Source organism: Piliocolobus tephrosceles, chromosome 9 (genome assembly GCF_002776525.5).
Source record: "Piliocolobus tephrosceles isolate RC106 chromosome 9, ASM277652v3, whole genome shotgun sequence".
Taxonomy (NCBI): Eukaryota; Metazoa; Chordata; class Mammalia; order Primates; family Cercopithecidae; genus Piliocolobus; species Piliocolobus tephrosceles.
In genome coordinates, this window is record NC_045442.1 from 78,909,783 (window position 1) to 78,937,594 (window position 27,812).

The 27,812-nt window shown below is 37.1% G+C and overlaps 1 protein-coding gene across 9 annotated transcripts in view; it reads left to right on the forward strand.

The window, feature by feature from the left end:
• NRG3 (neuregulin 3) overlaps positions 1-27,812 on the forward strand; it is a 1,116,221-nt gene that overhangs the window by 969,314 nt on the left and 119,095 nt on the right. For 7 of the 9 annotated variants that reach the window (XM_031936195.1, XM_026455768.2, XM_026455769.2 and 4 more), the window contains one exon: positions 17,391-17,417. In XM_031936195.1, coding sequence (XP_031792055.1) covers positions 17,391-17,417 — 27 coding nt within the window. The remainder of the gene's footprint in view (positions 1-17,390; positions 17,418-27,812) is intronic. The other 2 variants (XM_031936193.1, XM_026455770.1) reach the window with 1 other exon arrangement.

A 27,812-nucleotide genomic window follows, 5' to 3' on the forward strand; every position in this document is an offset into this window, starting at 1 on the left:
AATGGATAAATTGGCCATTGCTGCATTTCAATATGATGAATTTCATTGAGTCAGTAAAAAATATTTGTTGAGAACCTACTTTATACCAGACATTGTGTTGGATGTCATAGATACAATGAATAAAACAACACAAATACATCCTTGTGGCTTAAATTTTGTCTTCTAAAGATTTATATGTTACGTCCTGCCCAAGACCATGGGAACCCAACTCTTGCATCAAGGTGACCCAGATGTGAGACATGGGTTCAAATGAGATCATTTTGGAGCTTTATTATTTGACTGCCCTTCTGGATTTTGGACTTGCATGGGGCCTGTAGCTCCTTCATTTTGGTCAATTTCTCCCATTTGGAAGGGGTGTATTTACCCAATGCCTGTACCCACATTGTATCTAGGAAGTAACTAACTTGCTTTTGATTTTACAGGCTCATAGGTAGAAGGGACTTGCCTTGTCTCAGATGGGACTTTGGATTGTGCACTTCTGAGTTAATGCTGAAATAAGTAAAGACTTTGGGAAACTGTTGGAAGGGCATGGTTGTGTTATGAATTATGAGGACATGAGATTTGGGAAGGGTGGGAGGCAGAATGATATGGTTTGGCTGTCTCCCACCCAAATTTCATCCTGAACTGTAGTTCCCATAATCCCCACATATCGTGGTGGGAGGGACCCAGTGGGAGACAATTGCATCATGGGAGTGGATTTTCCCATGCTGTTCTCATGATAGTGAATAAGTCTCATGAGATCTGAGAGTTTTATAAAGGGTGGTTCCCTTGCACATGTTCTCTTGCCTGCCGCTATGTAAGATGTGCCTTTGTTCCTCCTTTGCCTTCTGCCACGATTGTGAGGCCTTCCTAGCCATGTGGAACTGTGAGTCCATTAAATCTCTTTTTCTTTATAAATTACCCATTCTCGGTTACATCTTTGTTAGCAGTGTGAGGACGGACTAATACAAGTCCTAATACTGGTAACTCCAATTATCTTATTTGGAGATGGGGGTCTTTAAACAGGTAATCAAGTTACAATGGGGTCTTTAGCATGGGTGCTAATCAAATATAACTGATATCCTTATCAAAAGGGAAAATTTGGACACAGACATGCGCGCAGGGAGAACACCATGTAAAGATGAAGGGAGAGATCAGGGCAATGCTTCTACAAGCCAAGGAACAGGAAACATTGCCAGCAAACCATCAGAAGCTAGGAGAGTGACATAGGACAGATTCTGCCTCACAATCCTGAGATGGAACAAACACTGCTGACACCTTGATTTCAGACTTCCACCCTCCAGAACTGGGAGCGGATGCATTACTTTTGTTTAAACCCTCTACTTTCTGGTGCTTTGTTATGGAAGCCCTAGATAATTAACACATGGTGAAGCCCCTGCCTCACAGAGCTTTACACTCTAGTGTGGAGCAGAAAAGGAAATAGAAAATTACCAGAGAGACATGGGTATTCTTTATATGGTAGTAAATTGTTAGGAGTAAAGAAAAGAAGGGTGAGGAGGATAGGAAGTGCTGCTTTATATGATATGACCTCTGATAAGATGCCATCAGGAGTGAAAGAAGGTGAGAGGTTGAACTTTGTAAATGTCTGAAAGAAGAGCATTACAGGCAGGTGCAGCAGCCAACCCATGTCTCTGAGGAAGAAGAACGCATTTTGGTTAGAAAAACTGCTAAGAGGTTAATGTGACTGAATTGGATGGAGTAAGGGAGAGGGGAATGGTAAGAGGAGTGTGGTCAGAGAGTTAATAGAGGAATAGATTGTACAGGTCCATTTTAGATTCTGACGGTGACTTTGGCTTCTGTTCTGAAGATGAGATACCATGGGAGGGATGTTCAAGCAAAGGGATAGTGTGATCTGACTTAAGTTTTAAAGGGATCTCTCTGGGCTGTGTGGAAAGAGACTGTAGGCAGGGAGCAAAGGTGGAAGCAGAGAAATCAGGGAGGAGGCTTCTGTAGTAAAACCATGCAGGTAAGAGAAGTGGTTGGCTTGAACCAGCTTGTTGGTGGAAGACATGAGGGGCTAAGTGAACAGTTAGACAAAGCATTGCATATACAAAGAAATGCTTGAGAGAGGAATAGAGACAAGTTTTCTAGAGGATACTTCACGGAGTTTGCACTTAGAAGAAGAACCTTAGAGGGGGCATTGAATATTAGCACTGGAAGGAACAGATGAAGTTGGTACAGAAGAGAATTTGTCTTGCTGTAGCCATGCAGTTATCCAGGGCAATGAGATTATCAGTCATTACAAGATTCACTTCTCCCACTCATATCTTTGATTGACATTTCTGGTCCCCAGCGTGCTGCTGTCACCTTTGGTCCCTGCGATGAGCAAATGAATTTCATTTCCTCTATCAAAAGCTCAATTTGAACAACGGGGGAAAGGTTTTATTTAAATCTCATACAGCTTTGAATTCATCTTGGATTCACCATCCATCTATCAACCTGAAAAAAGAAAAATTACTTAAAACAAAAATTCAAACTAAATTGACACCAAATAAAATTGTTTGGTTTAATAATATCAAATGCTGGTAGCAAGAATGATCCAATAGTAAGTGCTTAACAGCATGAAAACTTAAAAATTGGTTGAAAAATTATTTGCACCTAGCTGTTTAAATATTTTGTTTAGTTGCCATACAAATTACTTTATTTTAGACTCCAAATTTTTTAAGAGCAACAAAAATGCCAATTTTAAAAAAGACAAGTTTAAAATAAAGTAAAATGTAAAGATAATATGAAAACATTGAGTTCAGTGAGATTGTATCTAATTTTGAAATATAGTAAGTGAATTAAATATCTTCCTAATTTTGCAGCAGGAACAAATCTCAGTCTACAAAATGAGGGGTGGATATGTGGTAATTGGCCATAGATGTACTGAAATCAAAGGGTAAAAACTTGAAGCTTATCACCTGAGTTTGAATCCCAGCACTTTTTGTTACAAGTTGAAGAAATTAGTTAACCCATGCTTCAGCTGCATCTCTAAAATGGGAATAAAAATAGAACGCACTTTATAACGTTGCTGTAGGTTTTCCGTGAGTTAAGTAATGTAAAGTTAATAGATTGAGTGCCTTGATTAAGCCTTAAAAACTTAAGCTGTATTATGATTTTTTATTATTTAAATTTTCTAAATTTCTATTTAAAGTTACATTTCACTGGCTTAGAGAAAAGTGTAGATACAGTTTGTTTATCTAATTCCAGCTTCCTGGGGTTTGCATCAAACTTTGGGAAGAGGCGTGACTTATGCGGGGCCTAAGCATTGATGCTCTTGGAGGACGCAGAGCTTGGGGGTTGGGCAGATTCTCTGTGGCATTGACGATTCTTGTTTTATTTTCTCATTGGAGCAGGAGGCAGGGAAAGAAATGCATGACTTAGCAGCAGCAGCGTGCATATTTATTGCTGAAGGTCTTCTCCCAGACATTTTGGATTTTTTTCCATTTGTTACCTACACCTAGAAAATCTTTAGTGTATTAGTCTGCAAAGGACATCTGCTCCTTTGTCTATACCATGAAATCTATTATTCTGTACCTTTATTTCTTCTGGGCTAAGGATTGGATAACCTCAAATATTTTTCTCTCTCTTTTTATTGCGAAGATCTCCCTTTCCTAAGGCAATGGAAGAAGGGATACAGGAGAGAAGGAACTACAGATAAGAGAGATCACTTTGAACAAAAGTTCAAAAGTCCATGCAGCTATTTAGGGTTTTTTTTTTTTTTTTTTTTTTCTTTTTTAATTTGTTCATATGCTTGATCTGTGCCAGGAATTGTCCTGAAATCTACGATATAAAGAAAAATTAAGCAAATCATTTAATTAAATTGCTTACAGTCACTTGGAGATGGGCAAGCAAACTAATGACTATAATAATTAGAGTGGAATGTGATGAAACTCAGAGTATATAGATGTAAAACATTCCATAAAAGACCATTTGTAGTAGTGATCCTCTGTAGGAAAAGATATGCATTCCAGCACTGGTTTTACTTGAAGTGAGTCGATACAAATGAAGCTTACCAGACTGCATACGAGCAAGGCGGGACTTTGGAATTGGAAAGGGAATGTGGGGATAGCACTGGAGAAGCAGGATAGGGCTGCAGCATCACTAATGGACAGGGAACACTAAACAAGGTGGAAAGTTTTCTGTGGGTGAAGCCTGCGTGCTTTAACAAAGTAAGATACTTTGTATCTTAAGAAAATTAGCACTCATAAGTGGGAGTGAAACAATGAGAACACATGGACACAGGGAGGGGAACATCACACACCCGGGCCTGTCAGGGGCTTGGGGGGAAAGGAGAGGGAGAACAGTAGGACAAATACCTAATGCACACGGAGCTTAAAACCTAGATGACAGGTTGACAGGTGCAGCAAACCACCATGGCACATGTAAACCTATGCAACAAGCCTGCACATTCAGCACGTGTATGCCAGAACTTAAAGTAAAATTTAAAAATTAATAATAATAAAATAAAATACAGCTATTTAAGAAAAGAAAGAAAATTAGCTCACCTCTCTGAAATTCAGTTTTCTCATCTATAAAATACCATCACTAGCAAGGATGCTATGAGGATAAGGGAGGAGGATGTCATTCAGATTCCCAAACCTATAATACGTAGATGGTAGCGTCAAGGAAGGATGTTGTAGATTCTATTCGTTTGCCTTGGTAATGGCTAAGTGATGTAAAATTAGAAATTTCTAAATTCATCCATACTTAGCTTCTGACTTCAGCAGACCACATTGAAAAGGTTATCACACTAATAGGGTGCCAAGTGGAGTAATTATTTCCAGTCAAATATCTTGAAAATACACATAGAAAGTTATTAAGACTAGAGGAGAAGGTAGTGGGAGCATGAGGGTAAGACTTTAAAATGCCTGGATTCAACTGAGTTCCCAACTAATTATTAGATAATAGTTTCCTCCATTGCAGTCAACCCTCCCTGATTTTTTTCTTTTTAAAAGAAGACGTTTAAAATATCTTTTTATTGGAGTAGTCACTTGCATGATGGCCTGGTTTGACTGAGGTGTTAGAATAGGGTAAGGAAGGATTTTTACCTTCCTCCACCCCACTGTAGGTGATTTGCAATTCAATGAGCAATAAATTATATAATTCCAAATATGGAGTGTGTGTATGTGTGTATGTTAATGGACATCTTTTGGAAATGCCCAGAAAATCTGGAAAATTATGGCGCCAAAGATGGCCTGAATGAAAGCACTAGCAGAAATTAGTATAAAGTTTTTGCTTAGTTTTGCTTTGGCTATGTGGGCTCTTTTTTGGTTTCATATGAATTTTAGGACTATTTTTTCTAGTTCTGTGAAGAATGATGGTGATATTGTGATGGGAATTGCATTGAGTTTGTAGATTGCTTTTGGCAGTATGGTCATTTTCACAATATTGATTCTACCCATTCATGAGCATGGGATGTGTTTCCATTTGTTTGTGTCATCTACAATTTCTTTCAGCAGTGTTTTGTGGGTTTCCTTGTAGAGGTCTTTCATCTCCTTGGTTAGGTATATTCCTAAGTATCTTATTTATTTATTATTTTTTATTTTTTTATTTTTTTGTGGCTCTTGTAAAAGGGGTTGAGTTTTTTATTTGATTGTCAGCTTGATTGCTGTTGGTGTATAGCAGTGCTACTGATTTGTGTACATTAATTTTGTATCCTGAAACTTTGCTAAATTCATTTATCAGTTCTAGGCGCTCTTTGGATGCATTTTTAGGGTTTTCTAGGTATACAGTCATATTATTGGCAAACAGCAACAGTTTGACTTCCTCTTTGCTGATGTGGGTGCCCTTTATTTCTTTCTCTTGTCTGATTGCTCTGGTTAGGACTTCCCATACTTTGTTGAATAGAAGTGGTGAGAGTGTGCATCCTTGTCTTGTTCCAGTTCTCAGGGGGAATGCTTTCAACTTTTCCCCATTCAGTATGAAGCTGGCTGTGGGTTTGCCATAAATGGCTTTTATGACTTTGAGGAATGTCCCTTCTATGCCAATTTTATTGAGATTTATACTTCCCGAAAGTATACGTACAATGAGAAAGAAAATTGGTGGGATTATGCAAAAAGATTCAATAAGCATTCACTTGCCATATGCTATTGGAAAGGCACTAGAAGTGGAAGAAAATCACAGTTCACCTAATTTACTATGATACAGATCTATCACTACTAGTTACAATCCAAGGCATAATAATTCTGCATGCTAAATGGAGATCCCATCATGACTCATAGAAAAGTAGAGCAGGTAACATTATTTCAGGAAATCAGAGATAGCTTCCAGAGGAATTAGGCCTTGAAAGATGGGAAGAGTTCTTTAGAGGAAGACTTGGGAGTTCATCAGGAGAGATATTTAAGCTAATGGAATGGCAGGAACAAAAAGATGATGTGTGTTGTGTATAGGGATCTATTTCGGGGAGTATGAGCAGAACAGAATGCTTGGAGTTTTGGGGGAAAGGGGAGAAAAGGTTGTGCTTTGTTTTTTGTTTTTTAATCTTTCAATGATTTCCTATGAGAGAACTTTAAATAGCCAGATACCTTCTGCATTTGAAGAATGATCTTTTCCACATAAGCAGACACCATTGTATAAAACAAAATACAGTAAACAAAGCCAACCAGGCTTTAACGATGGACAAGCCCAACTTCAGAAGCTACGATGCCTTGCCACTAAATATGAGCCTAACTTGAAGAGCAGTTAACAAAATAATTTTTTTAAAAAACATGAGTTCATCTTGTCTTACCTCACACAATTTCTTGATGGTATCAGTTGCTGCCTAATTTCCTGAGTCCTAACCTAAGAGTACCTCCTCCTGGTTAGGGCCTCAACTTGCCTTGTTAGAATGAATTATTTTCACTGCATTCTTGCCATGGACCTTCTCTTTTCTTAAGTCATCAGTAAAGAGACTTTCTACCATATCCACTACATTACAGTATTTGGCTGCTCTAGATAAATATCTTGAGCAGTTGGTCCAGGACTAAGAATACTCTACCTGGACCCCTTGGGTAGCCTTTCTGTTTGGTTCCTCTGTCTTAGACAGATGGGCAGCAGGGGGTTCCTCTTCTAGTACCTTCATGTCACAAGGTGTTATCCATGATGGGAAGTGGGGGTGAGTTGTCTTTGGTTTTTCTTTAGTGGAGTGCAGCTCAGAGCGATGTTTCTTAAAATATGTCTATCATTTGTGAACTAGTGTTCATCGTGACGATATTGCAATTTGAATTTAGAAGTGTGAATAAAAGCATGGTATTATAACAATTTGTGAACCAAGGCGTCAATCATCAGTATGATAACTGCAAACACATACGTGAACACATGGCGGTTGGCCATGTAATCCTTCTTTCTTTCCTTTCATTTCTTTCTCTTTTTTGAGTAGACTTTCCCCTATTTTATTCTAACCCTTCCATCTATTACCGGTGAACACTTCTGTGTGTCTTTTTTTTTTTTTTTTTTTTTTAAGAGACAGTGTCACTCTGTTGCCCAGGCTGGAGGGCAGTGGCACTATCTGGGCTCACTGCAACCTCAACTTTGCAGGCTCAAGCCATCCTCCCACCTCAGCCTTCCTGGTAGCTGGAACCTTAAGCACACACCACCATGCCCGGCTGATTTTTATATTTTTGTAGAGATGGAGTTTATTTATGTTGTCCAGGCAGGTCTCAAACTCCTGGGCTCAAGTGATTTGCCTTCCTCGGCCTCCCAAAGTGCTAAGATTACAGGTGTGAGCCACCATGTCCAGCCGTGTGCCTTCATTGATACTTATAAAGATTGAAGCTGAAAAGATAGAAAAAAAACAGAACACGTGGCAGCTATTACAAAGATTGATTAAATTGATGTTGCTAAGGGGAACAAGTGTTAAATAGCATATATAATAGCATTTTAGTCACCATGGAAAATTTAAATTTTTTCTGATAGTGGATCACTTACTCAAGTGAATCCTAAATTATATACAAAAATTTACATAGCAAAGACAGCCATCAGTTGGACCTTCTTGGATAATAATCTAGTGTTTTCTGGATTCCAGAATTATAGATTCAAGTGAGTAGCATTTGAATGTACTTTGATTTGGGGGAGTTTTTGGAAACATTTGTGGATATCATTTTTCAATATTGAATGAGTTGCCAGCAGAGGTGTCATGTTGCTTGGAATCATCAAAAACTCAGAAGTGACAGAGAACAGGCTGGATATGCTCTGAAAGACATATAGATGTCACATGCTGAGAGCTTAACCAGATGGCATTTTTACTCATGCAATAAATACATACTGAGTGTCCACAAAATGTCAGACTCTGTGATAGGGTGGAGTGATGAAAGAGTGAGAAAAAGAAACAACTACCCTTCAGTCCTGGGATTTCAGATTTTTTCCCATCCTAGGAATCTAGGAATCTGCAAATATGCCCTTCAGTTTTTCACAGAAGCTTCTTTTTTTCAATTGTTCAATGGGGCTCAGTTGCACTACTTTACAGTCTAATTTTAAAAATTAGATACAAAGATATGTGAGCTGGGCACAGTGGCTCACACCTGTAATCCCAGCACTTTGGGAGGCCAAGGCTGGCAGATCACTTAAGGCCAGGAGTTTGAGACCAGCCTGACCAACATGACAAAATGCTGTCTCTACTAAAAATACAAAAATTAGCTGGGCGTGGTGGCATGTGTCTGTAATCCCAGCTACTTGGGAGGCTGAGGCAGGAGAATCCCTTAAACCTGGGAGGCACAGAATGCAGTGAGTCGAGATTGTGCCATTGCACTTCAGCCTGGAAGACAGAATGAGACTCTGTCTCAAAAAAAAAAAAAAAAAAAAAAAAAAAGGATATGTGTAGAAGTGCCCAGTGACAAAATGTAAGAATTTTAGAAAGTTGATTAAACATGAGAAGATCCTGAGGGACACATGTGAGTCTCAAGAGCAGGAACTCTAGTGTATTCAACTGTACGCAGTTACTATCACTAGTGACAGAAGCAATAAAGAAGTATTTTGTTCTCGAATGAAGAATTCTTCTCTATAATGGTAATTCTTATTAAATCCTTTAATCAGCAATTGCAAAAATGGAATAAGATTTCAGTCTAATGCTCCAAGATGTTTGCACTGCAAAATTCTACCCGTTATTTAGTCAAAATCCATCTCTGAGGAGCAGCCTAAGCAAATGATCTCTCCTTAACCTCAGCTGAAACCTTGTCATGCTATTTCACGTTGCAGAGCAGAGTGCTCATCTTGAGTTTGCTGTACATCATCATGGGGTGCAGTCTCCATGGCTGCCTGCTTCTCCCCATCCTTTGATACAAATCAACATTCTTATTTAGAGGATGATAAGAGATTATTAAATTCAGGTATCAGCAGTGGAGCTTTGGGGAAGAAAAGTAAAGAGACCATCCTCTGTAACACAGCCCTGAGAAAGGAGACTGGGGCTATGTGCTTTTCTAGAAAAGTGGTTTTGCCTCCTGCATGACAGATGGCCTGTCTGGTGTGAGGCTGACCACAGTAATAATGTCGTGACCTACTCTCCACAGTGGAAAAAGCTGTCAGTTCTGATGTGATGGAAGTTGAGTGTGGGAGATTGGGATTATAGAGCTGCAGTGGCCACAGATAGACTCCTGATTTAGGCACATAAAACAGGATGATTTTGTGTAAAATTGACATTTAGTTTATTTTACATTTACGGAAGGAAGACTAGAAAGAACATAAAACAATTAGCAGGAATTACTTCTAAGAGATATTGAGAGAAATATTAATTTCTTTTGATTAATATGATTTTTTACCTTCCACTTTTTATTTGTGAACATGTGAAAATCTAAAATTAAATATACATGCCCATAAAAATGAAATTCTGTATTTAATGACTTAGCATAATTTCATAAAGGGAGCATGAAGTTTAAAATCAACCCTGTAATTAACATCCTAAATCTTGCACTCAGGATAAAATGTCAGAAAAAGGATGAAGTGATAATATCCCTTTCCTTTTAGGACAGACGTTCTAAGATTGAAAACAGCTCCTGGAAAGGACCTTTTCTGCCTCGCTCACCAGGAGTGTGCTCACACTCTTGACAGTTCCCTGTGCCCCTTTCTCACTGTGGCACTTAAGGCCAAAGGCATTCAGATCTGGCTGCCACATTCCTTCCTGCTGCCATATTCTCTTATACCACCAAGTGTCACTTCCCTTGTTGACACAGCCCTATGCTCTGGAAGCCTTTGTCAAACCCTATTCCCCTGCCCTTTGACCCTTTAACTTTTTGAAATGTATATATTCTGTGCATCTCATGTTTTGTTTTCCAGCCTGCAGCTTCTCTCAGCAACTACAGCCAGAGCCAGTCCCATTCCTTTCTCCCCCCCAATCAGAAATCTTAAAGTCTACTCCAGCCTTTCCTAGCTTGCCTGTTTTGCTGTAATAAACTGGGACATGCAGGGCAATGTCTCAACATAGGACATCTCAGCATCTTGTCCATACTCTCATCTCAGAGCAAGAAGAATACACAGACCCCCTGTTGATACCTGAGACAATTACATTTCTTTACAGTGATTTTAGAAGCTACTAGAGCATGATGAGCTTAGGTGTTATGGTTAGCAAATGTTCAAGACCCAACTTGCCTTCCTCACCAAACCTATTTAGTCTTCTCAGTTGCAATGGACCTACCTCTACCTAGAGTGTCACCAGTGAAAAAGTTACTTGACAGGGATCTGTGGGTGGAATCTACAGAATGACAGATTTCAGTTCCGTTATTAAGATAAAGCATTTATGACTGACACGTTTTGTAACTGAGTGGGTGGTTTGCTCCACACTCCTATGGCAAGTATTTCCCAGAGCAGGTACCTTATATCACTAGTTCCACTGGGCGCTCCATCACAACGTGACTGCTTTCATCAAGTTAGAAATGCTGTCACTGAACTACTGCCCGTAGACTCTCCACACACCTAGGAGGGAATTGGGGGATTCTTGCAGCAGAGAAGCCCATTTAACTTCAAGGCAGTAGCCTAATTTTTTGTTTGTTTGTTTGTTTTGGTTTTTCCTTTCTTTCTTTCTTTTTTATTTATTTTATTTTATTTTATTTTTTTGAGACAAAGTCTCCCTCTGTCGCCCAGGCTGGAGTGCAGTGGCGCTATCTCCACTCACTGCAAGCTCCGCCTCCCGGGTTCACGCCATTCTCCTGCCTCAGCCTCCCGAGTAGCTGGGACTACAGGCGCCCGCCACCATGCCTGGCTAATTTTTTGTATTTTTAGCAGAGACGGGGTTTCACTGTGTTAGCCAGGATGGTCTCCATCTCCTGACCTCGTGATCTGCCCGCCTTGGCCTCCCAAAGTGCTGGGATCACAGGTGTGAGCCACCACACCCGGCCAGTAGTCTAACTTTTTAAAACACAGATTAATATTTTCCTGGAACGTGCTTCCATATCCCATAGACCAGGGTTTAAATTATCCCATAGACCAGGGTTTAAATTATCACATTTGGGACTCTTGTATGATCAGAATCACCTCGCTCGGTTACTTTTAGCACAGGGCTGATGCTGAAACCCACATTGGGTTGCTTTGTCCCAGGGCTGCATTGCGGTGAGTTCCTGTTCATAGGCCGGGTAACAAGCTGAAGGTGGCATCCTGAGATTGGAATCAAGTCAATGATGTTTTCGCTTGCTCTGTTGCAGCCTGCCCACCTGGGGGCAGCCCCTTTTGTGTCAGCATATAAACAAGAGGTTTTGAATTGTTCGGTCACACAGAATTGTGAATACTTTAGAAACACTCGGGCCTTAAATTTCAGTTAGTGGTTAGATAAGAAGAAAACGTTCAAGAGAAATATTGTACAATGCGGCAACTATAGTTAATAACAATGTACTTGCTAACAGAGTACATTTTAAATGTTCTCACCACATAAAGATAAGTATGTGAGTGCACATGTTAATTAACCTGATTTAGCCATTCCACAATATATATGTATTTAAAAATATCTATTTGTACACCTTAAATTTATATAATTTTTGTTAATTAAAAAATGTGGGCTTCAAATTTCCAAGTGTTTTCCAGGAATTTTTGGTGTTAAAAATAAAAACATTCATTTTGTCTCACTAGGCGGGTACCTAGTCCTCAAATCTGAAGAATGTTTCAGCTCTGCAGCAGAGCTGCTGGCATTTATTAAGTATGTTGCCAGTTGTAAGATCATTTGGTTCACTGTTGGGCATATTTTCAGACTCAACATTTTATATATTGCTTGCTGTATGTGCAAGCAAGTAACTTCAACTAGGCCAGCCTCATTGTGAAGAAATTTCCCTGGTAACCAATGAAAAAGTATTAATGATTTCCCAGTTGGACTCCTTGGAGACAGATAACAGTTGTCTTCCTTTGTCTGCCCTGCTACCTAGCTTATATTTGGCACTTCATCAATAAACTAGGGGTGAGAAAGTAAGTAAGTGGTGCTTCTACTCTGCCTGAGGATACTTGAAAACAACTTGTTCTCTTAAGTGGATTAAATAATTCCTCCCTGAAGATCTCATTACCTGATAATTTTGTAAAAATTAGCTTTTTCTTCATAGAAAGGGGATAAGTAAACTTTGAGTATAACTGGTAGCTAAAAGCCAAGCTGGCCTAGGCTCCATCATGTTCCCAGCACTTACGGGCAAGCTGGTTTAGAGAAAGTTCCCCTCTCTGTGCTTCCGTTTCTTACATGTAAAATGAGCATTACAACGATCTTATAAATTGCTGTGAGATAATATTTAAAGCAGTTCCTGGTACACAGTAGGTGCTCAGTAAATGTTATCCACTACTGTATACTCCAAAGGTGGGAGTGTTCCAAATCAGATGCTAATTTTACAAATAAAAGTTTTGAAGTGTTCAAAGGAAGGAAGTTATATGTTCAAATATATGTATGTCATAGATAAAATCAAACTGTTCTTGCTTAAGCTATGTGCCTCTTCGTTCACCCTAATATCTGTGCAGTACTTGACACATAGTTTGCTGAGTGAACGAATAAACTATTAATTAATTAATCTTCCCCTGTCTCACTTGATGTTTTCCTGCAGGCATCAATATCCCTGGGCACGCTGTTTGCTTTGAGAAATAGCCAGTGAAGGGTTATGAGAAATAGTGTGGTTTATGATCTGTGTATGACTCAAATGACAACATTAATTGCTTTTTTGTCATCTGTTCTTCATGGATTTTCATTGATTCTTCCATATGAACCAAATCCTGTCTTAAACCCTGCAATAATGATCACAGTGTTTAACATTTTAATATAACAATGGAAGCATGTGTGTGTGTGTCTGTGTGTGTATACGCATGAGAAAGAAAGTGAGAGAAAGAGAAAGGTAGTTTACATTAGAGTTAACTTTTTATTTGTATGTTCAGTGGTGTCAGTTTCCATGAATAAGCTATTATAAAAAAATAAATAATTTCCCATTAAAATACAAAAATATAAATGCCATCTTGCTTGAGAGTATTTCTGAAAGTTAACAACTCTAATAATTGGATAACTTTTCTGTTATGCTGAAAGAGGACAGATTTTCTTTCCCTTAAGATGATTTCTACTTATCCTATTTGGTGTTTGAAAAATTTCCAAATTCTGATTTCTGTCTCTGCTGCTGGTCACGAATGTACTGAGATCTCAAAGCATTCAGATTGGCCCTCCATTAATCCAACATGCCACTCATTTCTTAGCACAATCTACAGATTCACAAAGCCCGATGCTCCAGATCCCTTGTCACATCCGGAGGCAGAGCACTGAAGGTCATGGAAGAAGGAAGACAGGCCATGTCTGGGTTACATCTGCCAGCAAAACAGATGATAGGCAGCCAATTCTGAGCCATCTCAGCTCCACCGGAAAGTTCTTGTTCAAACAGGCTGAATCTAAAGACTTTCTGACTGCCCACTCATGTCATGGAACACCTGTGGTCCACTATTTCAGGTCCTCTGCTCCCTGACCTGATTTCTATACACTTGCCTCTCCTGGTTTCCTTCCTGCAACCTCCTCTTCTCTCTATATGAAAAAGTTTAGCTTTTATTCCCAGCCTTTTAAAAATATTATTTTTAGTATAATGATAGGTAATCCTTATTTTAAATGCCACAACTCTAGTCTCTTTGCAATGTCCTAGGTACTACAGTCATGAAGCTTCCTATTTGCATAAGAATGAAAACATGATCTTGAGGCAGGATAAGTAAGGGTAGGACTCATACTTACTTGTCCTGTGTGTAAAGCCCAACGGGCCACTTTTATAGCTGTCTCTTTCCCCTTGCACTGTCATGTATCAGCACCTAATTGTTTTGTAAGATAAGCGGTCCTACCGAATACCAACAGACTGCCAGATGGTTCCAAGTTCCTGATACTCAGTATGGGCTTGGAAAAGAGAACAAAAGTCCCTTATTTCTGATATAACTTCCCCAGTCTCCAATCAATCAGCACCAAAAGCACAAGAAGCTATTAGCTACAAATTTCTGCCTGCTGGGCATTGGGAGACAGGGAGAGACTCCTCCAGTGTTCCACATGGGTAGCTAGACTCAAGGTTTAGCTTATAGTAATATTTTTCTCATTTTAATGTCAAAAAACACACCCTTAGAGGGAGATTTTATATGCTAATGATACATGCGATATGTGTTAGAGTATGTAGATCCTGAGTGTATGTACTAACCACAGATCCACCTTTACATACTTGACCTCACCAGTATTTTATGAATGTGTCTGTACAGTTTCCATAAAGGAAATTCCCTTCAAGACACTAGGGGCTATCTCTCTCTTTGAGCAGCCCACTCTCCCTCTCAGATTTTGAGAGCGAATCCCAAGTAAGAGTAGACAAAGAAGTTTGTTGCACCTCATTTTGCAATACTTTCACTTTGATATAAACTTCTTTGTCTACTCTTACTTGGGATTCGCTCTCAAAACCTTACGTGCAGAGAAGTCAATGACCTGAACAAGTACTGACAATGGTCTTGCCAACTTTTCTACAAACTTCATTCTTTTTTATTTTATTTTATTTTACTTTAAGTTCTGGGATACATGTGCAGAACGTGCAGGTTTGTTACATAGGTATACATGTGCAATTGTGGTTTGGTGCACCTATCAACCTGTCATGTAGGTTTTAAGCCCTGCATGCATTATGTATTTGTCCTAATGCTCTCTCTCCCTTTGCCCCTTACCCCCCAGCAGGCCCCAGTTTGTGATGTTCCCCTCCCTGTGTTCATGTATTTTCATTGTTCAACTCCCACTTATGAGTGAGAACATGTGGTATTCAGTTTTCTGTTCCTGTGTTATTTTGCTGAGAATGATGGATTCCAGTTTCATCCATGTCCCTACAAAGGATATGAACTCATTCTTTTTTATAACTGCATAATATTTTATGGTGTTTACTATTGTAAATAGTGCTGAAATTAACATACCTATGCATGTATCTTTATAGCAGAATGACTTATAATCCTTTGGGTATATACCCAATAATGGGATTGCTGAGTCAAATGGTATTTCTTGTTCTAGATCCCTGAGGAATCGCCACACTGCCTTCTACAATGGTTGAACTAATTACACTCCCAACAACAGTGTAAAAGTGTTCCTATTTCTCCACATTCTCTCCAGCATCTGTTGTTTCTTGACTTTTTAATGATCACCATCCTAACTGGCATGCATGAGATGGTATCTCATTGTGATTTTGATTTGCATTTCTCTAATGACCAGTGATAATGAGCTTCTTCTCATATGTTTTTTGGCCACATAAATGTCTTCTTTTGAGAATTGTCTATTCATAACCTTCGCCCACTCTTTGATGAGTTTGTACAAACTTTGCTCTTTGTATTGCACATTCTCTCCCTCCTAGCAACAAGTTTATGGGTCCATGGCCTCTTCATATTTTCTGCTTTTCCATTATAGCACTTATGACAAAGAATGACCATAGCTTTTTCTCTATGGTCTTTCATTCATTTCTGAGCTACTTGAGAACAAGAATCCTTTCTTTACATGAAAGTGTGCCTGATATCTATCACCATGTGTATGATGACCACAGAGTAAGCAGTCAAGAAATGCCCGGGAAAAAAACAAATGCATCTACTTTTTAGAAACATTGTCACCATCTTTCTTTATATAAGTAAATGTGAACAGTTCATAAGGCAAATTGATAGGGATAGAAAGTAGATTAGAAGTTACCAAGGGCTAGGAGGAGGGATGAATGAGGAATTATGGATTAAGGGTCAAAGACTTTCTGATTGGGGTGATGGAAGAATTTGGGAAAAAAGTGGTGGTGGTTGTACAGCATTGTCAATGTATCAGGTTAACAAAAGTAATGGCAAAAACCACAATTACTTTTGCACTAACCTACTAATTAATTACATTGAGTTTAAACATGGTTTTAATGATAAATTTTATGCTGTGTATATATTTATGTTTTTCTAAATAAACTTTTTAAATGACCTATTTACAAACACAAAAGGCTTTGAAATCAAGGTAACTAGATGCATATTTTCTAAAAGGAAAAGCTTATTTGCTAAACATAGAATTCATAAAAGGAAGCCCAGCAATTAGTCTTGGAAACAATTACAATGGCAGCCATAGATTTTTCCCTTATTCTCACTTCAGACAAATATTATGGCAACAGAAAAAAATTATTAATGAATGCAATCAGTTATAAAAGTGAATGAGTGAATAACTGAATGATTAAAACAGAACCATTTAAATAGAGGAACATCTGAGGTTCAATGCTAGGGCCCAGCCCAGTACAGTTCATTGCTCTGCTGATCAGGCAGATATTAGCCGGTCAAGATGGTCTGCATTCTGTATGCACATAGAACAGACATGGACACAGCTACCATTTGTGTTTGGTAGGATGGCCTGTTAATTCAAATAGTCATGGGGCTTAATGGTCAGATCAACCAAATCTGTGCCCTGGAACTGTCTCAGATTTTGTAACCTATGTAAGAGTTTTAATCTCACTGAAGCACAGTTTCCCCCTCTAAAAAGTGAGAGAGAGAGAGAAAAAAAAGTCCAATATCATTGCTTTTTTGTGGAGGTAACGTACACCTGATTAGGGCCTGTCATGCAGAAGTTCCTTGCTTATTCACTTTTATTTTATTAAGGAGGTTGAAATAAATTCATGATGAACAAATAGTTATTCCACATAAAATAGTATGGGTTCTGAAAAGAATATTAGTGCCAGATGTTCATGGTATATAACAATTTTTGTTTTCTTTCTTCGCTAAATGTATACTTAGCATTCTTCATAATTTATGCAATATTAGTTCATCTAAAATCTAAGCTATAGCTCAGAGGCTTTGGGGAAATACCCAGCAGTGTTCAGAGCAACTCTACTCTTGGTGATCTGTAATGTATCTTTTCTAAGCAAACATAGGGGTTAAAATTGAGGCACATTCCTTGCCTTGGAGGGTTAGTGTTATGAGCACTGATTTTCATGTGTAGAGTTTTTCTAACCTTTTTCTCTTTTTCTCTTCCCCTTTCTTCCATGCTGACTTTGGTGTAGCAGACCACTTGGGGATTGAATTCATGGGTAAGACTAAACAATTTGCTTGTTTAATATCCTGGAAATGCTAAGCTGTATAATGTACATAGTGCTTTCCTTCTCCATCTGATTATAATTGAAATGTCTCATTATCAGATGCTATTAGTAGGAAAAAAAATACTCTCGTCGAGTTTTCACTAAGTAATGGCTCAAAATGAAATAATTAACTACTTATTGGAAAGGCAATTTAATGTTAAATGCAGTGTCTGGAATAATACAGAAGTTGTATTTGGTTCCTGGCTTTGATTATTTCCTCTAATTCTCAATTTTCATATCTGTAAAATAGGGATAATAATAGGTTCTGTTTTCCTGCACATATAAATTGCTTAGCATAATGTCTGCAACATGGCAAACACTCAATAAAGGATAAAAAACAATGGTTTTTATATGTCATTTTTTTATTTTTTTTCTAAGTCCCCTTCCTTTTGTGAGATGATTCCTTTGGATACATTTTGGTGTCAATTTCAATTTGGAGTGTGGGCTATTAAATATTTTTATTCATAAAATTAAAATGTTTCCTTTAAAGTATTTGCAGTGAATGGTGTATGTTTTAAAGCATTATAATGCCTTCCATGGGCATTATTTTTATAGTCAAAGACAATTGTATTCAAAATTAGACCTAATTCTCTGAGTCTATGGTTATACATTAAATGAAGAAAGAACATTTCATAAGGTTCAATATGCATCCTAGTATATGGATGGAAAGACACTCAGGATTTAGAGTTAGGGAAATTGAGAAGATCTAAATTTGAATCAAAGTTCATCTGCTTCCTTGGATTCTGTTAAATTCAGACTTTTTCTCTTATATGATGTGGATATGAATACTTGCTTTATACATGAATGTTTATTGTGATAATAATTATATACTTACTTGTATTAATTTATCCATTCACCCATTCGTTCAGCAAATACTTATAAAAGTGTTGATTTGGGATGTTTTTGACATATTTGAGAGATAGATGTTAAGTTGGTGGTTGTATTGTTGGAAGTGTTGAGAGTTAATTAGAAATTTGTGGAACATCTTTATACTGGAATTGGCGTCCCCAGTTGTATGGTATTACTCATTATTGCTCCATTCTCTGGTTATTACACCATAGAAAAGGCAGACAGCTCAATTCCTACAGGTTTGTGGTTTTGTTGGATAGATGTGATGAAAACTCAGAAAACCAATGAAATTTAGGATGTTATTCAAATGAAGCACAATGGATTGTGAGATAGTTGTGGAAGGAAGTGAAAGAAGAATGACCGTCTCAATGAAATCAATTAATAGTCATCATGAGAACACTTGAACAAGCTGGTGTGATGGAGAGATTATAGTCATATGGCAGATTGGTTGATTTTGATTTTGAAGATGGAGGAGTTATAGGAGATGACAATATTCAAAGCATTCCTATGAGTGTAAATAACCAAACTGAGGTTGAGGGGGGAATAATTTGATAGTAGAGGTCAAGGACCTGAGAGGACATAGTTTTGGATAAGTTGTCTAATGGATATTCCAGTTACTCATGATAATGCTAGGGTTGGGATAGAGAGGAAAAAAATGTTTGTTTTATGCCAAGGTTTCCTATTAATAAGATAAACTATACTGGAATTTAGTAGATGACAAGGAAGAGTAGTTAAGGGTAATGCCAGCTACATCAAAAAATAGAGCCCACGTTATTATAATGGCTCAAAGACAGTAGCAGTTTCCTGATACTACTTTTTCTTGTCCAAGGTAGATGTATTTCCTGTTTAAGGTAGCAAATGACTAGCTTTTTCCAAGTAGTGAATTTGAGCGGTAGAGATTTTCTTGGAGGGAAGGGGTTGGGGAACAACTCAGGGCTCAAGGGAGTGGCCAGTATGCATATAGATAATGGCAGCTAAAAGAGGATTGTTTGCAATAGTGAATAGCTTTACAAATTTAGTGAATATACTGTTTTCACTGACCTCAATAATTCACCCCCACAGATTGTTCTAATTGAATATGTAAAATTCTGTTTGTTGCTTTGAAAACAATATTCTCAGATTTAACTTTTTTATTTTTATTTTTTGAGATGGAGTCTCACTCTATTGCCCAGGCTGGAGTGCAGTGGCACAATCTTGGCTCATTGCAACCTCCGCCTCCTGGGTTCAAGAGATTCTCCTGCCTCTGCCTCCCAAGTAGCTGGGATTACAGGCGCCTGACACCACACTCAACTAATTTTTGTAGTTTTAGTAGAAACAGGTTTCACCATGTTGGGCAGACTGTTCTCTAACTCCTGACCTCAAGTCATCTGCCCTTCTCAGTCTCCCAAAGTGCTGGGATTACAGGCATGAGCCACAATGCCCGACTAGATTTAATTTATGATTATAGAATCCATATGGATAAAATACCTTCCATTGAAAGTGCCATCATGCCAAGGAATATGGCATCTCTAGGTATAAATTCAGCTGAAAGCAGAAATGTAGGCATAGTCTATATGTAAGTTTAATAATGTCAGTTTATTGTTGTGCCACCAATTAATCAATGCTAGTTCTATTTGTGTGTGTGTGTGTGTGTCAATTTCTTTAATAGACTTGATTTTCACAGTTTTAAGTTCATAGCAAAATTGAGAGCAAATAGCAGAGATTTCTTATGTATCCTCTGTCTTCAAATTTGCACAGCTACCTCCATAATCAAGATCTCCCACAATAGGGTACATTTGTTACAACTGACAAACCTAAAGCTACATTGACTCATCATTATCATTCAAAGTCCACAGTTTACATTGTGGTTCATTCTTGATGCTATACTTTTTATATGTATCCATTGTTATATTATCATACAGAGTAGGTTTACTGCCCTAAAAATCATTTGTGTTCTTTCTAGTCGACCTTCCCTTTCCCCAACCACTGGTATTTTTTTATTTTTATTTTGTAAATTTTTTATTTTATTTTATTTTATTTTTTATATTTTATTTTTTGAGACGGAGTTTCGCTCTGTCCCCCAGGCTGGAGTGCAATGACTCTATCTAGGCTGCCTGCAAACGACACCCGGGTTCACGCCGTTCTCCTGCCTCAGCCTCCCGAGTAGCCGGTACTACAGGTGCCCGCCACCACGCCTGGCTAATTTTTTGTATTTTTAGTAAAGACAGGGTTTCACTGTGTTAGCCAGGATGGTCTTGATCTCCTGACCTCGTGATCCACTTGCCTCTACCTCCCAAAAGTGCTGGGATTACAGATATGAGCCACCGCACCCAGCCCCGCTGGTCTTTTTACTATTGTCATAGTTTTAACTTTTCTAGACTGTCATATATTTGGAATAATACCTTTTGTACTGGCTTATTTCACTTAGTAATTTTCTCATGTGTTTTCATTGCTTGATAGCCCATTTCTTTCTAAAGCTAGATAATATTACATTGTCACATTTTGAAGGACATCTTAGTCATTTCCAACTTTTCACAATTATAGATATAATTGTTTAAGCATCTTTGTGCAGGCTTTTGTATAGAAATACATTTTCAGCTTGTTGGTGTAAACACCAAAAAGCATGGTTGCTGGGTCATATGGGAAGGGTATGTTTAGTTTTCTTAGAAACTGCCAAACTGTATTCCAAGGTGGCTATACCGTTTTGTATTCCCATCAACAATGAATGAGAGTTCCCATTGCTCCACATGGTCTCCATCATTTGGTGCTGACAGTGTTCTGGATTTGCGCCATTTCAATAAGTATGTAATAGTAACTCACTGTTTCAGTTTGGACTTCACTAATGACACTTAATGTGCAGTAATTTTTCACATGTTTATTTGTCATCTGCATATTTTCTTTAGGGAGGTGTCTGCCAAAGTCTTTGGCCCATTTTTTAATCAGTTGGTTTTCTTATTGTTAAGAATTCTTTGTATATTTTGAAAAATGATCCTTTATCAGATATATCTTTTGTAAATATTTTCTGTCATTCTGTGGCTTTTCCCTTTATTCTCTTGACAATATGCTTTGCAAAGCAGAATTTTTCAATTTTAATAAATTCCAGATTATAAAATCTTCCTCTCATGTATTGTGCCTTTAATACTGTATCCGAACAGCAATTGCCAAATCTAGTTTATCTAAATACTCTCATGTGTGATCTGCTAGGAATGTTAGAGTTTTGCATTTTACATTTAGGTCTGTGGTTTATTTTGAGATAATTTTTTGTGAAGAGTGTAAGATCTGTGTCTAGGTTCATGTTTTATTGGATGTGGATGTCAAGTTTTTCTAGCACTATTTGTTGAAAAGTTTATCTTTTCTCCATTGTATTGTCTTTTCTCCTTTGTCAAAGATCAGCTGACTATATTAATATGTATCTATTCTGGGTTCTCTATTCTGTTCCATTAAACTATTTGTCTTTTTTTTTTTTTTTTTTTTTTTTGCCAATACCATACTGTTTTGATTACTATAGCTTCATAGTAAGTATTGAAGTACAGTGGGGTCAGTCTTTCAACTTTGTCTTTTAATGTTGGGTTGACTTTTCTGGATCTACTGCCTCTCCCTATAAATTTTAGAATCAGTTTATCAAGATACACAATATAACTTCCTGGGATTTTTATTGGAATCGCATTAAATCGATAAACGAAGTTGAAAAGAGCTGACATCTTGGCAATATTGAGTATTCCTATTCGTGAACATGGAATATCTCTTCACTTACTTAGGTTTTATTTTTTAAGTCTTTCATTAGTGTTTTATCATTTTATTTTTATACTTCTTTTATTTTGCTAGACTTATTCCTAGGTATTTCATTTTGGGGCATGCTAATGTAAATGCTGTTGTGTTTTTAATTTCGTATCGTATTTGTTTATTACTTGTATGTAGGAAAATTATTGACTTTATATGTTAACCTTGTATCCTGTTACAGTGATATAATCATTTATTTGTTATAGGAATATTTTTAATTTTTAAATTATTTTTTACCTAAGCAATCAAGTCATCTGCAAAGACAGTTTTACTTCTTCCCTTTCTAATCTGTGTACGTTTTGTTTCCTATTCTTATCTTATTTAATTCACTACAACTTCCAGTATGATTTTGAAAAAGAACAGTGAAAGGGGGCAACTTTGCCTTGTTCATAATCTTAATGAGAAAGCTACAAGTTTCTTATCATTAAAAATTATATTAGGTATAGGTATTTTGTAGATATTCTTTGTCAAGTTGAAAAGTCCACCTCTATTTCTAGTTAACTGAGAGTTTTTACCATAAATGAGTGTTGGATTTTGTCAAATGCTTTCTTTAAATCTATTGATATGATCATGTGATTTTTTTAGTCTCTTGATGTAATGGATTACATTAATTGATTTTTAATATTGACCCAACTTTGCATACCTGAGATAAATGGATAAATATCACTTGCTTGTGTTGTCCAGTTGTTATATTTTAATTAGATACGTAACACATTTTTTCTCTTACTTTTGTTATTCTTGCTTTGAGCAATATGAATTTCATTTATTCTTGAGGAACATAGGGTCACAAGGAGGTGATGATCTGAAGCACACATCTCTTCTTCCCAAATCTTTATACTCTCAATGACCAGCTCTATTTGTGAGCTTACTGACCAGTCTCAAAACCACAATACTTCATAGAGTTTAACAAATTCCTATTTTATAGCAGGAAACTCCAAGTCATATGCTGCAAGAATCCTATATTTAATTGACACACATTTGTCACATTTACTATATACCAGATGTATAAGATATTGGATATGCAGATATATAATTCATATCCCTAGATGTCCAAAACTTCTTAAACTAAAAAGAGAAAGCTACATGTAAGTGAGGTGTTATAATAAAGTGCACTAAAAAAGGTTTAGACAAGATATGATATATAAAAAAAAAAAAGCGATTGAATGGACTTGGAAAGTTCAGAAACAGCTTTCCAGGAGAGGAGACACTTAAGCTGAGTATCAGCCAAAGTGGATAAGCTATACTGAGAAATGCCATAGTGCAAATCTATACTGGCCCCATATTGCTCCCAAATTAAAGTGAGATTTGCTATTTCAGTCTTTCTTCCTGTATCTATCAGCTTCTGAGACTCACCACTTTAGGACTGGAAAGAGGATATCAACTCCAGGAAAAACAAGTAACCAAAAAGGTTTTTGAGTTGATTTATTAATTTTAAGGAGTGATTATCCTATTGAGGAAGTCATGCCAAACATAATGTCTATAAAACTGTCAACATTCAACAGGATTTTTCATTTATATTCATGAGTTTTTCTTAATGATGCTCCTGGGATTGGTACCATGGAAATTTCAACAGCAAATACTGATTTGGAATACGGTGTCACTTAAAAAATGAAGTTCACTGACATAATTAGAGCAGAAATTTGGAAATGCACACAGAAGCAGAATTGTGTTTGTGAAGTTTTTGAAATAAAGTGAGTTGATAGAAAATCAGTAACAAGAAATATATATCTTAAATTCATGTCTTAACCTCATTCATTCATGCATGCATGAGGGAAAATAGAGATTTTTACGGTCAGATGTTCGAAATTTCCTTAACAGTTTGAATAGATCAAGAGACAGAATTGACAGGCTTCCTCATAAGCCCAAATATTCATTGAGTGATGTGAGAAACAACCAAGCATTTAGTTTAGGCAGCTGACCAAAGGGCATGTCAGACTGGCCATTTTGGAAGGTGCATTTTGGAAGGATTTCTTATCTAACAAATATCTAGCTACTGTGTGAGATGCCCAATCATGAAACATACCTCCTTATGTCCTTTTGAGCTATTTGTTAAGTAGTTATTTTTCTAACAATACCTTGATGCATTTGATGTTCCAGGCATCAAAGATGTTTATATGAAAGCAGGTGCAATGCCATTTGAAAATGTACTAGCAAGGGACAAGGAGAGTGAGTTGAAGATTATGTGGAGGATCTTTCATGCAAATTTCCTTCATTCTCATCTGTTAAACGAAATGAATGCTGTCAGTTAAATGTTTTGTTGATGGTTTGACATTGTTTTTAGGATAGCATAATATATTTATGGAAAGTATTGTTTGAGCAAATTCTGGTGTAAGTTTTTTAAATCAAAAGATGTATAGAACAGAAAAAATGAGATTCTTAATTAAAATCATAAAATGTTATTCTAAGATAATCTTTGTATTTTTTAAGTTAAAAAAGAAAAGAAACAGTGTTTTCCATATGGACGGCATAGAAATGTGTTATACTCAAAGTCTGTGATATAAAATATATTTATAGGTTTAGAATTGATAGAATATTACTTCAAACTTGATCATATATTGGGTATTCTTTCATCCCCTTGTGTAAAGAAAATAGGCTTTAGTGCATTTTAGTGAGCACTGGGGATAATATCCTAAGAAGTGACCAGTTTATGATCCTGTTTAGATGATAGGAAGTGTTTTTTTTTTTTTTTTTTTTTTTTCTTCTTAGAGCTACCCTGCATATTGTAAATGAATTGGTGTTTTCCCTTTAAATCTAACAGGCTCATATGTCAATCAAATGAATTCATATTTCTGTTCTAGTTTGTGAATTGGCATTAGAGATAGAACTGAGGATTCTTTTTTCCTAAGTTGGAGTCTCTGAAGTAGACTTATTTGTTAAAAAAAAAAAAAAAAAAAAGCATTTTCATTCATTTGAATATATTATATTTGTGTATAGAATAAAATGGTAATTTATGGATATATATGCATAGATGTGTGTTTGTGGAGGAGTGCCATTAAAAGAGTTTAGTTTTGCTAGTGTGCCCTTTGCCATGTTAAACTATATGAGAAATCAGATATAGTGGAAAAACAAAAGTTACATGATTCTTTAAGCTCTCAAAATAAGTGCAGGAAGTAGTAACTATTTATATCTTTATCTTATAAATGACAAAACCTGACTACTAATTAGCTGAAATGTCTTTCTAAAGAGCAGGAAAGTAGCAGATAGGAGTTGAATTCTATCTTTCTTTCTCCAGAGCTCTTGAATTATTTAGGTGACTAACGGATGGGCAAGAGGGCTCCATGGTTCCTCAAAGAGATTATACTCTGGCAATGTTTCAAATGGCAAAGCAGTTCTGTGACTAGTCCTTAGTTTTTTGAAGGTGATGTTTTCTGAATCTCTTCATGTCATAAGGATCTTGGCTACTAACTCACAATTATCCAAGCTACAAGCAAATGAAATATGAACCAGATCTTGTTTATAGCTATATATTCAGAATTATAACTGCCAACAGTATAAAAAGGACCACTTAGCTGGTCATTGTGTTCTTTCATATGGGATAATCTACAGAAGTTATATTGTATTTAAGATTTTGTGGTGAGTACAGACTGTGTTGAGTGAAGTCAGTTGGGTGGTTCTACTGTATATGCCATTGGGGTATAAAGACCTTACTCATCTATCTCCTCTGATAGAAAACATTTGCCAAATGAAATAGTGATTTGAACCATCTCTCCACTGGTTCCTAAAGATTCTGTTGAAGAAGTATTTAATACTTACACAATACTGTTTTCTCACTTATTTTATTTTAAGGAATATGACCACTCTCTATTTTTTATTTTTCAAGGCAGGATCTTGCTCTGTCACCCAGGCTGGAGTGGAGTGGTGTAATCGTGGCTTATTGCAGTCTTGACCTCCCAGGCTCAAGTCTTCCTCCCGTGTAGCTGGGACCAGAGACATGTGTCACCACGGGCGGCTAATTTTTTTTTTTTTCTTTCTTTTTTTGTAGAGATGGGGCTTCTCTATGTTGCCAAGGCTGGTATCAAACTCCTGGGCTCAAGAGATTCTCCTGCTTTGGTCTCTCAAAGTGGTAGGATTACAGGCATGAGCCAATGTGCCCGGCCCACTCTCTCCCTTAACACTTTGATTTTTTGTTTGTTTGTTTATTTTAACATAGGCCTCAGTACATGCGCTGTTAATCACAAGCCCTCCAAGTATTTTGTTTTAACAAAGTTATCTTTATTTGACATGGATGTTCCAAAGACTACCAAGACATACATGTAAGGATAATATTTTGGCTTAATTATTAAGAGTAGTCATTAGCCCATATTGATACCTCCTACTGGGAGAAGTAAAAGTGTTTACACAAAGTCACGACAACTAAGTCAAATAAATTCAATTCTGAGATAATTTTCAGGTAAGATTAATAGTGTTCAGTGATCTTTGAAAATGATACAACCAAAAGATGTATTGAAGAAGTATGCAGGTCTATTAATCATGATTTCTACAAAGAAGAACATGAGTATTTCTGTAAAGACATTTTTGGACAAGATTTTAACATCAGCTAATCAAATTTGATTGGTAGACACTGAGGAAAGTATTAAACTATTGGAAAAAGCAGTGCTGTTCACTGAACGCTAACCTAAGACCGATACATCTTTGCTAGATTAATAGTATGATATTTTCCTTAAAGTTGTTAAATAACTAGATTGGAAGTTTCTATGTAGGTGTGAATATATGGATGTTAGCAAAATCTTGGGCAGACTTTCATGAATTTCTTATGTAATATGGTGAAGCATTAATTATGTAGTAATTATATAGTGATAGGTAGATTTGGAGCAATGAATTCTAGCTGAAGGATCAAGACCAGCCATGGGCAGAGCTTCTAGTTTCTTCTAGGGAAACATTTTTATGAACTGAAATAAGGGCATAGCTTGAACATTTACCAAATTATTGAACTTCTTGTAAAAAGTGAACGCTTCTTTGTCAGAGAGCAGGTCTAACAAAAAGGATTGGACATTGGACTTACCAAATCAGACTCAGAATAATCTGATCTTTTAATCAGTATCAAGTTGAATACTTACACATGCCAAATATCTCAACTGCACGTGAGTTGGTAGTAGGTTCTGAAAATGTGGAATGTGTTAAAATAAAGGGAAATAACGAGCAACAATGATGTTCAGATTTTCATTAGAAAGTAATTCTCAGAGAGAGTCAGGCATGGTGGCTCACGCCTGTAATCCCAGTAGTTGGGAGGCCAAGGCGGGTGGATCGCTTGAGGTCATGAGTTCAAGACCACCCTGACCAACATGGTGAAACCCCGTCTCTAGTAAAAATACAAAATTAGTCAGGTGTGGTGGTGCATGCCTGTAATCCCAGCTACTTGGGACGCTGAGGCAGGAGAATCTCTTGAACCCTGGAAGCAGAGGTTGCATTGTGCCAAGATTGTGCCACTGCATTCCAGCCTGGGCAAAAAAAAATTGAAACTCTGCCAAGAAAAAAAGAAAGAAAGAAAGTAATTCTCAGAGTTATCAGAGAGGTTAAAAAGTTGTTTTTTTATATCCAGTTCTGCCTTACCATTGCTTCAGGAGCTAGGATAAGTCAGTGGAATAGGAGGGGGAAGAAAGGACAATGATGGAACATCTGCAGATGCAGCAAAATGAAGATGATACAGGTTCTTTTCAATAAGCAGAGTCTGTCTGCTTTGTGTGCTCATGATGGTTCAGTCAGAATGTGTTGAGTCCCTGTGAGAGCTCAGGCCTTGTA